This window comes from Mandrillus leucophaeus, unplaced genomic scaffold, assembly GCF_000951045.1.
Source record: "Mandrillus leucophaeus isolate KB7577 unplaced genomic scaffold, Mleu.le_1.0 Scaffold129, whole genome shotgun sequence".
NCBI classification, from domain to species: Eukaryota; Metazoa; Chordata; class Mammalia; order Primates; family Cercopithecidae; genus Mandrillus; species Mandrillus leucophaeus.
The window spans coordinates 64,975-76,723 of NW_012101243.1; the positions used below are offsets into that span (position 1 = coordinate 64,975).

Genomic DNA, 11,749 nt, shown 5'->3' on the forward strand with positions numbered 1-11,749 from the left:
AGAGCAAGACTCTGTCTCAAAAAAAAAAAAAAAAAAAAGATAAAAGAAAAAAAACTCACAAACTGTGTAACCTAGAGCTATTGAAAACATTAAGAAAAAGTTAGGTATGTCATGATTGTATAAACTATATGTAGACATTAGTCTATTTTATCATTTACTAACAAAATATACACAAATCTGTTACAAAAAGTTAAAACTTATGCACACCCTTATAGATCATACATGGCGCCATTCATGGTTGAGAGAAATGTAAACAAATGTAAAGATGCACTATTAAGTCTTTTTTTTTTTTTGAGACAATTTCACTTTTGTTGCCCAGACTGGAGTGCAATGGCGCGGTCTTGGCCCACAGCAACCTCCACCTCCCGGGTTATAGAAAACGCCTTTGGCCTTTTCTATAACAACAGTGGCATCTTCAATGATGTGGTATGGGTATGAGAAATGGGTACCAGACTTTAAGGCAGGTGCGCGCCTGTAGTCCCAGCTACTTGGGAGGCTGAGGCAGGAGAATCACTCGAACCTGGGAGGCAGAGGTTTCAGTGAGCCAAGATTGTGCCACTGCACTCCAGCCTGGCGACAAAACAAGACTCCGTCTCAAAAAAAGAAAAAGAAAAAGCCAGAGGCCATATGCGGTGGCTCACACCTGCAGTCCCAGCACTTTGGGAGGCCAAGGCAGGCAGATTGCTTGAGCTTAGAAGTTCAAGGCCAGCCAGGCACAGTGGCTCAAACCTGTAATCCCAGCACTTTGGGAGGCCAAGGTGGGTGGATCACCTGAGGTCAGAGTTTGAGACCAGCCTGACCAACATGGTGAAACCCCATCTCTATTAAAAATACAAAATTAGCCAAGCGTGGGGATGCACGCCTGTAATCGCAGCTACTTGGGAGGCTGAGGCAGGAGAATCGCTTGAACTGGGGATGCAGAGGTTGCAGTGAGCCGAGATCACACCATTGCATTCCAACCTGGGCAACAAGAGTGAAACTCCACCTCAAAAAAAAAAAGTTAAAGGCCAGCCTGGGCAATATGGCGAAACCTCAACTCTACAAACAGTACAAAAATTAGCCAAGCATGGTGGCATGAATCTATGGTCCCAGCTACTTAAGAGGCTGAGGTGGGAGAATCGCTGGAGCCCAAGAGGTGGGGAATGCAGTGAGCCAAGATCACGCTACTGTACTTCAGCTTGGGTGACAGAATGAGACCCTGTCTCAAAAAAATAATTAAAATAAAATAAAATAAAATATAAAATAAGCCTTGAAAGCCATGAAGCCAAAAACAATAAATTTCTGCCAAAGAAAACTGTGTATAGATGTTGTATATGACTTCACAGGATTTACAACAGAGCCAATCAAGTATCATTAAAAAGATTATGAATATGACCAAAAAAAAGTGGGTCATAGGATGAAGAGTTTCAAGGTATGGATTTTGGAGAAATTTAAGAGCTAGTAGACACCACACCAGAGTAATTAGCAGAAGACAACTTGATGGAGATGAATGCTTCTGAACCAGTGCCAGGCAATGAGGACTCTGTAGAAGTAGCAGTGCCAGAAAACAAATTGACATTAGACAGCCTGGCAGAAGGGTTCCAGTTATTCAAGACTGCTTTTCACTTCTTTTATGTCAGGAACTATTCTGTGATACGCACACTTTAACTAAAGTAAACAGTGGAAGAAGGATTGGTACCGTATAGAAACATTTTTAGAAAAATGAGACATAAAAAGTCAGACAAATTACCGTGTGTTTCTGTAAAGTTACGTTAAGAGTGCCTGCCTCCCCTTTCGCCACCTCTACCTCTTCCTTCTTTGCCACCCTTGAGATGGCAAGACCAACCCCTCCTGTTCCTCCTCGTCCTCAGCCTACTCAACAAGATAACAAGGATGAAGATCTTTGTGATGATCCACTTCCACTTAATGAATAGTAAATGTATTTTCTCTGCCTTATGATTTTCTTAACATTTTCTTTTCTTTAGCTTACTTTATTAAGAATACAGTATATCAGTGGTCCTTAACCTTTCTGGCACCAGGGATCGGTTTTGTGGAAGACAATTTTTCCACATCCTTGGGGGGTAGGAGATGGTTTGGGGATGATTCAAACACATTGCATTTATTGTGCACTTTCTATTATTACATTGTAATAGATAATGAAATAATTATGCAACTCACCATAATGTAGAATCAATGCGAGGCCTGAGCTTGTTTTCCTGCAACTAGATGGTCCCATGTGGGGTGATGGGAGACAGTGATAGATCATCAGGCATTAGATTCTCATAAGGAGTGCACAACCTAGATCCCTTGCATGCTTCACAATAGGGTTCGTGCTCCTATGAAAATCTAAGGTCACTGCTGATCTGACAGAGGTGGAGCTCAGGCAGTGCAATGGGCAGCAGCTCTTAAGACAGATGAAGCTTCGCTCTTACCTGCCACTCACCTTCTATGCGGCCCAGTTCCTAAGAGGGCACAGACCGATACCAGTCTGTGGCCCAGGTGTTGGGGACCCCTGCAGTATATAATATAACATATAAAATACGTGTTAGTTAGCTGTTTGTGTTATCAATAAGGCTTCTGGTCAATAGTAGGTTATTAGTAGTTAAGTTGTGGGGGCATCAAAAGTTATATGCGGATTTTTGACTACACAGTGGGTTGGCAGGGTTGGCATTACTAACCCTTGTGTTTGAGGGTCACCCGTACATCTCTGCACATGTCCTTTTGTGTATGTGACCATGTTTGATAGTTCATTTAGATTATATGTTGTCGTTGTTGTTGTTGTTGTTGTTGTTGTTGTTTGAGACAGGGTCTTGCTCTGTCACCCAGGCTGGAGTACAGTATTGTGATCATAGCTCATTGCAGCCTCCACCTCCTGGGCTCAAGCCATTCTCCTGCCTCAGCCTCTCGAATAGTTGGGATTATAGGCACATGCCACCACACCTGGCTAATGTTTTTTTGTGTGTGTGTAGATACGTGGTCTCGCTATGTTGCCAGGGCTGGTCTCGAACTGAGTTCAAGTGATCCTCTCACCTCAGCCTCCCAAAGTGTTGGGATTACTGGCGTGAGCCACCACCATTGCCTTGGTTAAGATCCTTTAGGGGTATAGGGTACAAACTCACCCAATACAGCTTAAACCAGAGGCAATCCAGGGAGGTCTCAGAACTTACAAATACATACAGCTAGCACCAGAAACTAAGGCCCCAGCCTTAGATTATATCTATATGTAAAATTGCTGTAGGGTAGGCACCTCTTAACTTTACTAGAAATTACCAAATTATTCTCCCAGTAGTTGTTCCAGTTTATATGCCTTACCAGCAATATATGTTGATTCTTGTGGGGCACGGTGGCTCACGCCTGTAATTCCAACACTTTGGGAGGCCGAGGCAGGTGGATCACTTGAGGTCAGGAGTTCGAGACCAGCCTGGACAACATGGTGAAACCCCATCTCTACTAAAAATACAAAACTTAGTGGGGCATGGTGGTGGTACCTGTAGTCCCAGCTACTCAGGAGACGGGCAGGAGAATTGCTTTAACCTGGGAAGTGGAGGTTGAAGTGAGCTGAGATCATGCCACTGCACTCCAGCCTGGGCGGGCAATAGAGTAAGACTCCGTCTCAAAAACAAAAGAAAACACAACAAAAAAACAGTATATGTTGGTTCTTATTTATTTCTCTGCATCCTGGCCACTACTTGGCATTATCTAACTTTAAGTTTTTGCCATTGTGGTATGTATGAAATAGTATTTTATTGAATTTAATTTCCATTTTCCTGTCTGTTTAGTGAAGGTAATGTCTTCTTATCATAGCACTCTATTTGTTTCTTTTATAGCACCTATCACAAGCTATTATTATGGGTGGGTTTGTTTCTGTGTTTATTGTGTGCCTCCCTATCTAGAACATAATCTTTGTGAAGGCTGGGATCACGTTTCTCAGGTTTACTGTTTTATCCCCACAGCTCAGTCTAGGGTCTGGCATGGAGTGGCATTCAATAAATAGATGTTTAATGAATGAACCAGGGTCGGGAAGTGAGTCCTTTAATAAGTCTAACATTATTGTAAGAGAAATACAGAAATAGGAAGTTATTTCTTTATCTTCCCCCTATCCAAACCTTATACTTTATTTATTTATTTATTTTTTGAGACGGAGTCTCAGTCTATCGCCCAGGCTGGAGTGCAGTAGTGTCACAATCTCGGCTCACTGCAACCTTCACCTCTTGGGTTCAAGCAATTCTTGTGCCTTAGCCTCCCAAGTAGCTGGGATTACAGGCACCTGCCATCATGCCCGGCTAATTTTTGTATATTTGTAGAGACAGAGTTTCACCATTTTGGCTAGGCTAGTCTTGAACTCCTGACCTCAGGTGATCTGCCCTCCTCAGCCTCCCAAAGTGCTGGGATTACAGGTGTGAGCCACCGTGCCTGGCCTGTACTTTATTTCATAGCCAGTACACAGTATCTTATTCTAGTCTTCATTTCTTACGTTCATTTTTCAAGGCTTTGAATATACTTGACTAGGAGGTAGTAGTAATAGAAAATAACAGAAATATTGAGTCACGCATGGTTTCATTTGATAGGGATGGCTATCAGCTCCAGCCTACGGCCTGTAATTTGAGATATATTGATGCCCAATTAGCTTGGGATTATATTCTGTGGCCCACATCAGAGAAACCAAAGCTCTGATGAGGTTCATTATTAGACAGGAAATTAAACTGGAAGCGCTTTGCCTTTTTTGGGATTCTCATTGACGGAGTGAATCTTGTCTTGCCTAATGTAAGACTTTCTGAGATAGTTACAGGCTTCATCAACAGAAATTCACTAGGCTAGGATGGTAATTTTTTTTTTATTTTTGAGAAATGTAAAACTTGGTCATGACTAGAATAAATCTCAGTTAACTTTTCTGTAGTCCCTTTTTTTTTTTTCCACCCAACCACTCTTAGTGCGGCATCTACTCTCAGCAGCTCGGTGCATCCTTTGTCTGCTTTATTCAGTTCCTGAGCTTTGCTGTGGCTACATCTTTAACTTATTGGCTTGGTTAAGATCTCTTAGGAGTAGAGGGTACAAACTCACCCAATATAGCTTACACCAGAGGCAATCCAGGGATGTCTTAGAACTTACAAGTACACACAACTAGCACCAGAAAGTAGAGTAGTGGAAATGCCTACTAAAAGCTCCCAAGTTGATTCCTCTTTTCAAGAGGAGAGCCAAGCTGAAGTTAGAATCTTTTAGTTCCAATTACAAATACCTAGGGAAAGATACTGACTCAGCATGGGCCAGATGCCTCCCTGACTCCAGTAAGCTGTGGCATAAGGTTATGTTCCACAGACATGGTAGCCAAGACCCACCCCTGTAACGTGTGGATGACACAGAAGGGCAGCTCCCAGGAAAGAAGAGATCCTAGGCAGATACACACATAGGTGTCTAGTGAAATTATCTACTGAAATTAATTATAAATTTTCTGAACATGTGTTCAGAAGCTCTGAAACCTCTCACTTGCTACCCAGCAACTTCTTCATATCTTCCATTTCCTTTTATTTTATTTTATTTTTTGAGATGAAGTCTCGCTCTATCATCAGGCTAGAGTGCAGTAGCACGATCTCACTGCACCCTCTGCCTCCCAGGTTCAAGTGATTCTCCAGCCTCAGCCTCCCAAGTAGCTGGGATTACATGTGTGTGCCACCACAGCTGGCTGATTTTTGTATTTTTAGTAAAGACAGGGTTTCATCATGTTGTCCAGGCTGATCTCAAAGTCCTGACCTTAAGTGATCCACCCACCTCAGCCTCCCAAAGTGCTGGGATTACAGGCGTGAGCCACCGCATAAACGTGTAGTTTATTAATGTGTCCTGCCCCAGCTAGTGGGAAATGGCGGTAAAGCAGGTATTGTAAAACTTTGGCAACCTGGGAAGTTCATTCTGCTTTTTCTGAGACCTTATATTATCTTGTTACAGGAACATGACATAGAAACAACTCATGGTGTGGTCCACGTCACTATAAGAGGCTTACCCAAAGGAAACAGACCAGTTATACTAACGTATCATGACATTGGCCTCAACCGTATGTATTTGATTTTACACCTTCCCTTCTTATCGTACTTGATCTTTGTATATTAAAAACCAAACAACAATAATATTCTAATAGAGCAGAGGTTTTCCCCTCTCTGTGGTAACCTTCCCTCCTTGTTCCCACATTTGTTAATGGTATAAAGTTCCTGGGAAGTGTGCAGGGGAATATATTTTGGGGATACTGGAATCATATCTCACCTTCATGTCTGCTAAAGGATTGAAGATTATACAATGAATTGCTTAAGAAAGTAGAACTGAAATCCATGTTTTCAAGCCTGTACTTTGTTTTTTTGTTGTTGTTGTTTGTTTCAGGTTAGAAAATTCAGAGTTGGAACTTAAGTTTGTTGTGAGCTCTTCAATGAATTAGTAAAAGAGTTCTTGCTAGAGTCTGTCACCAGTGACTTTAAGTGGACTTTTCTAGATGGTAGTGTAAGATTCTGGCCCCAGCCATGGACACACAGAGTCTGCATACATGTGTTTTCTTTCACGCTGCTCTGGCTTTCATAAATGCCCTGCATTTGAGGCTACAGTTGAGTGTTAAAGCTTTTGTAGCCGCCTTGGCATGAGAAGTGATTTAAGCAGGTGTACAAAGAGGGTAGAAGTGGAAGCAGCAGCCCCTGCCTGCACCCTGGCAATTTTGCCGAGAGGCAAACTCCCATGAGGTGAATGTGAGCAGCTCAGGACATTCACTCCACCTGTGCTCTTGGGATATAATCAGTGTCTCTTTGTGAGATAGAGGAATAATGTCCATGAGAAATGACAGCATTATGGTTGTAAGATTATTTTGTGCAATAATCGGAAGCCACCAAACATTAACAAAGTAATTTCTACTTTGCAGACATTATTTAGAATTGAGAATTATTTTCAATATGTATCTCAATATGAGATGTCTTATATTCAGCCTTTAGGGCAGCTTGAATCAGACAGATTGTTCAGACACCTCACTTTGGTGGATTGGTGGTTAAAAAGCAGTGAAAGGAGGTGATGATAGGCATTGACTGAGTGGAGGAAAATTGAGGAGATATGGAGAGCCTGTGACTTATGGGTATTTTTATTCTTATAGATAAATCCTGTTTCAATGCATTCTTTAACTTTGAGGATATGCACGAGATCACCCAGCACTTTGCTGTCTGTCATGTGGATGCCCCAGGCCAGCAGGAAGGTGCACCCTCTTTCCCAACAGGGTAAGGCCACAAAAAGATCATCTGGGAGATAAGCACTCAGAGCAACTGGCTGAGCTCCAGTGGGAGAAGTGGTTTGTGCTTCCCTTTGATTTTATTACAGTCTATAGGTTATACTTATTGACCATCCATCCTCATATTTTCTCTCCTTGGGCTGAGAGGACTGATATTTACAGTTTTTTGGGGGAAACTATATGTTTTCCCATATCCAGGAATGGCTCTCCATAGCAGGTGCCTGCTTTCCTGTAATCTCAAGGCATAAGTGTCTGGAACACCTACTTCTCACTGTCTTTATCTTTCCCTTCCTTATCTATTTGAAAGCTGTCATTTTTTAGCCAGACGTGGTGACTCACACCTATAATCCCAGCACTTTGGGAGGCCAAGGCAGGAGGATTGCTTGAGCCCCAGAGTTCAAGACCAGCCTGGATAGCGGGCCGGGTGCGGTGGCTCATGCCTATAATCCCAGCACTTTGGGAGGCCAAGGCAGGCAGATCATGAGGTCAGGAGATCAAGACCATTCTGGCTAACATGGTGAAACCCCATCTCTACTAAAAATACAAAAAATTAGCTGGATGTGGTCGTGGGCGCCTGTAGTCCCAGCTACTCGGGAGGCTGAGGCAGGAGAATGGCCTGAACCTGGGAGGCAGAGCTTGCAGTGAGCCAAGATCGAGCCACTGCACTCCAGCCTGGGCAATGGAGCAAGAGACTCCGTCTCAAAAAAAAGAAAAGAAAAGACCAGCCTGGATAACATAGGAAGACCTTGTCTCTACAAAAAAATTTTAAAATTAGCCAGCCAGGCATGGTGTCGTTCACCTGTGTTCCCATCTGCTTGGGAGGCTGTGGTGGGAGGATCACTTGAGCCCGGAAGATTGAGGCTGCAGTGCCTGGGTGACTGAACAAAATCCTGTCCCCAGAAACAAAAAAAAACAAAACAAAACTGTCATTTTTGTGTCCTTCCTCGAAACTCCCAACTACCTAGGCCCAAATTCAGGTCCTCCTGAGCTTTCCTGGGAGCATCTCCCCATCCTGATAATGGAAATTTGACTCTCAATCTGATCATGGAAATTTGACTATCTGTGTAACTATTTATTCTGAGAGGCTGTCCTGGCAGATAGAGGCGTGGGCCGACTGATTTGCTTTGGCACTCTCAGCTTCCTCCTACGTCTGCTTTGCAGGGCAGAGTTACAGGCTCCCTACCTGTTTGTTCCCTGGACGGTGTGCTTATCAAGAAGACCTTAGGAGGCGTGAGCGCACACACTGTGGAATGCTAATTCTTTTCCTCTCCTTTCACTTATCTCCAGAGCTGCCTTTGGCCAGTGACTGCTGGGAAATAGACAATTGCAGACAAATAATAGCTAATACTTAAATAGTACTCAAACCATGTTCCAGACACTGCTTTAAATGCTTTACATTTGTTAACTAATTTACTCCTCATAACCTTATGGGATAAGTTTACTATTATTCCCATTTTATAGGTGAGGAAACTGAGGCCCAGAAAAATTAAGTAACATGGCTAACCTTACATAGCAAATAAGTGGCAGAACTAAGATTTGAACCCAGACAGTCTGGTGCCAGAATCTGTGCTGTTCTGACTCTATAATGCAAATTGGCCAGTGGTCAGTTTATATCCAGCAAGATTTGGATCCAGTTCCTTTTTTCTATTTTGTGCACAAATGGTTCCATAGCACACCATCCCTTAAGTGTTCAGGCAGAGGCAGGCTGACTTCCCTGTCAGATGTAGAACAGATACTGCCTCATATATAAGTGGTCATCTTAGGATCAATTCCATCTTCAATTCTGTAATCGCTTTTTTTTTTTTTTTTTGAGATAGGATATTGCTTTGTTTCCCAGGCTGGAGTACGGTGGTGTGATCGTGGCTCACTGCAGCCTCAACCTCCTGGGCTCAAGTGATCCTCTCATCTCAGCCTCCCTACTAGCTGGGACTACAAGTGTGCACCAACACACCCGGCTAAGTTTTGTATTTTCAACACGTCCGGCTAATTTTTGTATTTTCTTTTTTTTTTTTTTGAGATGGAGTCCCACTCTGTCACCCAGACTGGAGTGCAGTGGCAAGATCTCCGCTCATTGCAAGCTCCACATCCCGGGTTCACACCATTCTCCTGCCTCAGCCTCCCAGGTAGCTGGGACTACAGGCACCTGCCACCACTCCCAGCTAATTTTTTGTGTTTTTAGTAGAGACGGGGTTTCACAGTGTTAGCCAGGATGGTCTCGATCTCCTGACCTTGTGATCCGCCCTCCTCGGCCTCCCAAAGTGCTGGGATTACAGGCGTGAGCCACCGCACCCAGCCAATTTTTGTATTTTCTGTAGAGACAGGGTTTTGCCCTGTTGCTCAGGCTGGTCTTGAACTCCTGGGCTCAAGCAATCTGCTTGCCTCAGCCTCCCAAAGTGTTGGGATTACAGGCGTGAGCCAACGCTCCCAGTCAGATGCTTACTACATTTCTAAGAATTCTGATCTGGGTCTGTTCCTGGGCTTGCTCGAACATCTTAGGATCAGATGGGTCATACTATGAACCAAATTCAAAAACAGTAAAATAACCATGCCAGACACAGTGGCTCACACCTGTAGTTCTAGCACTTTGTTAGGCCGAGGTAGGAGGATCACCTGAGGCCGGGAATTCAAGACCAGCCCTGACAACATAGCGCAACTCCATCTCTACAAAAAATTGAAAAATTAGCCAGGCATGGTGGCACGCGCCTGTAGTCCCAGCTACACAGGAGACTGAGGCAGGAGGATAGCTTGAGCCCCGGAGTTCAAGGTTATAGTGAGCTATGATTTCACCACTGCACTCCAGCCTGGGTGACAGAGTGAGACCATGTCTCTTAAAAATTTAATAATAAATTTTAAAAAATAACTATGTTATTCTATGCCTAAGTGAAACAAATAAGCATTCATGCTAAGGGTTTGTAACTGTGTGCCCATAACTAGAAAACCTTTGTTTATTTTTGCATTTAGTTGTCTAAATATAGCGGTAGACCAAGACCCACTTACTGAGTTGACTCTTAACTGCCAGAGGTTTACTGAGCCTGGACTCCAACTGAAGTGATTGTTAGAGGTTTGGAAATACCCTAAGAGAGAACTGTGTTATTAATTCTTTTCATGTGGCACCCTCTGGTCCCAAGGGCTGCTCGTTAGGATATAGAAACAGTGGATTCTTTTACTTTCTCCTTAGCATGGCAGTTGTAGAGACTTACACAATATGCCACAATCATTTTCAGGTGCCACATCATCTCCTTTGAGCCTTTGGTAAAAGGAAATGCTTTTATCTAAGACTTCTTTTTTTTTTTTTTTTTTTTGGAGGGGGGCGAAATTTCACTCTTGTTGCCCAGGCTGGAGTGCATTAGCGTGATTTCTGCTCAATGCAACCTCCACCTCCCAGGCTCAAGCGATTCTTCTGCCTCAGCCTCCCGAGTAGCTGGGATTACAGGCACGCACCACCATGCCTGGCTAATTTTGTATTTTTAGTAGAGATGGGGTTTCTCCATGTTGGTCAGGCTGGTCTTGAACTCCCAACTCAGGTGCTCTGCCCACCTCGGTATCTCAAAGTGCTGGGATTATAGGCGTGAGCCATTGTGCCCAGCCTTTTATCTAAGACTTCTGTACCTTTCCAGCTGTTCTAGTAACTGGGAATTGTGAGTACTTTCTAATTCAGGAGATATCCTTCTGGATTTCAGGTATCAGTACCCCACAATGGATGAGCTGGCCGAAATGCTGCCTCCTGTTCTTACCCACCTAAGGTAGGTTCATTCTGTAGTCTTTCGTGCAGTTTTTATTGACTTTCTATGGCGAATTCTTTAGTGTCTGTTTCAGAGGATACGATGGTTAGGAAAACAATAGTCACTGTCCTTCTAGAGCTTAGTGGGGTAACAAGTAAGCAAACAAATAATAAAGTTTTATAAAATAAGTCAGTGGGGGTGTTGTGATGGAGAATAAGGGCAGGATCTACATTAGTAAGGCTAGTGAGGGAATTCCTCTAGGAAGGTAGCACATACGCTGAGACCTAGAAGATTTAGAAATCTACCTTGAGCTGGGCCCAGTGGTGGGAAGATCACTTAACGACAGGAGTTTGAGGCTACAGTGAGTTGTGATCCCACCCCTGCACTCCAGCGTGAGTAACAGTGACACCCTGTATCTAAAAAATAAAAATAAAGCTGTTTAAATTTTTTTAAGGGGTTCATCTCACTATGAAGAGAATGCTTTGGAGAGGAATCAGAGAAAGCAGGGAGAACAGTTAAACTTAACAATAGTCCAGGCAAGAGATAATGAAAGCATGGTACTGGATGCTGCTGTTGGGGATGATTGAAGTAGACAGTAGTAGGTAGATGGATATATTCTGGAGGTGGACTCCACTGACTTGCTGATGGGTTGGATACTGACAGTAAGCTATCAAGGATAACTCCCAGGTTTCAGTTTTTTATATATATGTGTGTGTGTGTGTGTGTGTGTGTGTGTGTGTGTGTGTGTATGTCTGTGTGTGTGTATATATATGTGTGTATATATATGTGTGTATATATA

The 11,749-nt window shown here is 43.3% G+C and overlaps 1 protein-coding gene across 4 annotated transcripts in view; it reads left to right on the forward strand.

Annotated features, from left to right (window-relative positions):
- The window catches only part of NDRG3 (NDRG family member 3), a 71,020-nt gene that overhangs the window by 31,129 nt on the left and 28,142 nt on the right, over nucleotides 1-11,749 (forward strand). For 3 of the 4 annotated variants that reach the window (XM_011972338.1, XM_011972339.1, XM_011972337.1), the window contains 3 exons: nucleotides 5,920-6,025; nucleotides 7,097-7,217; nucleotides 10,909-10,971. In XM_011972338.1, coding sequence (XP_011827728.1) covers nucleotides 5,920-6,025; nucleotides 7,097-7,217; nucleotides 10,909-10,971 — 290 coding nt within the window. The remainder of the gene's footprint in view (nucleotides 1-5,919; nucleotides 6,026-7,096; nucleotides 7,218-10,908; nucleotides 10,972-11,749) is intronic. The other variant, XM_011972340.1, reaches the window with a different exon arrangement.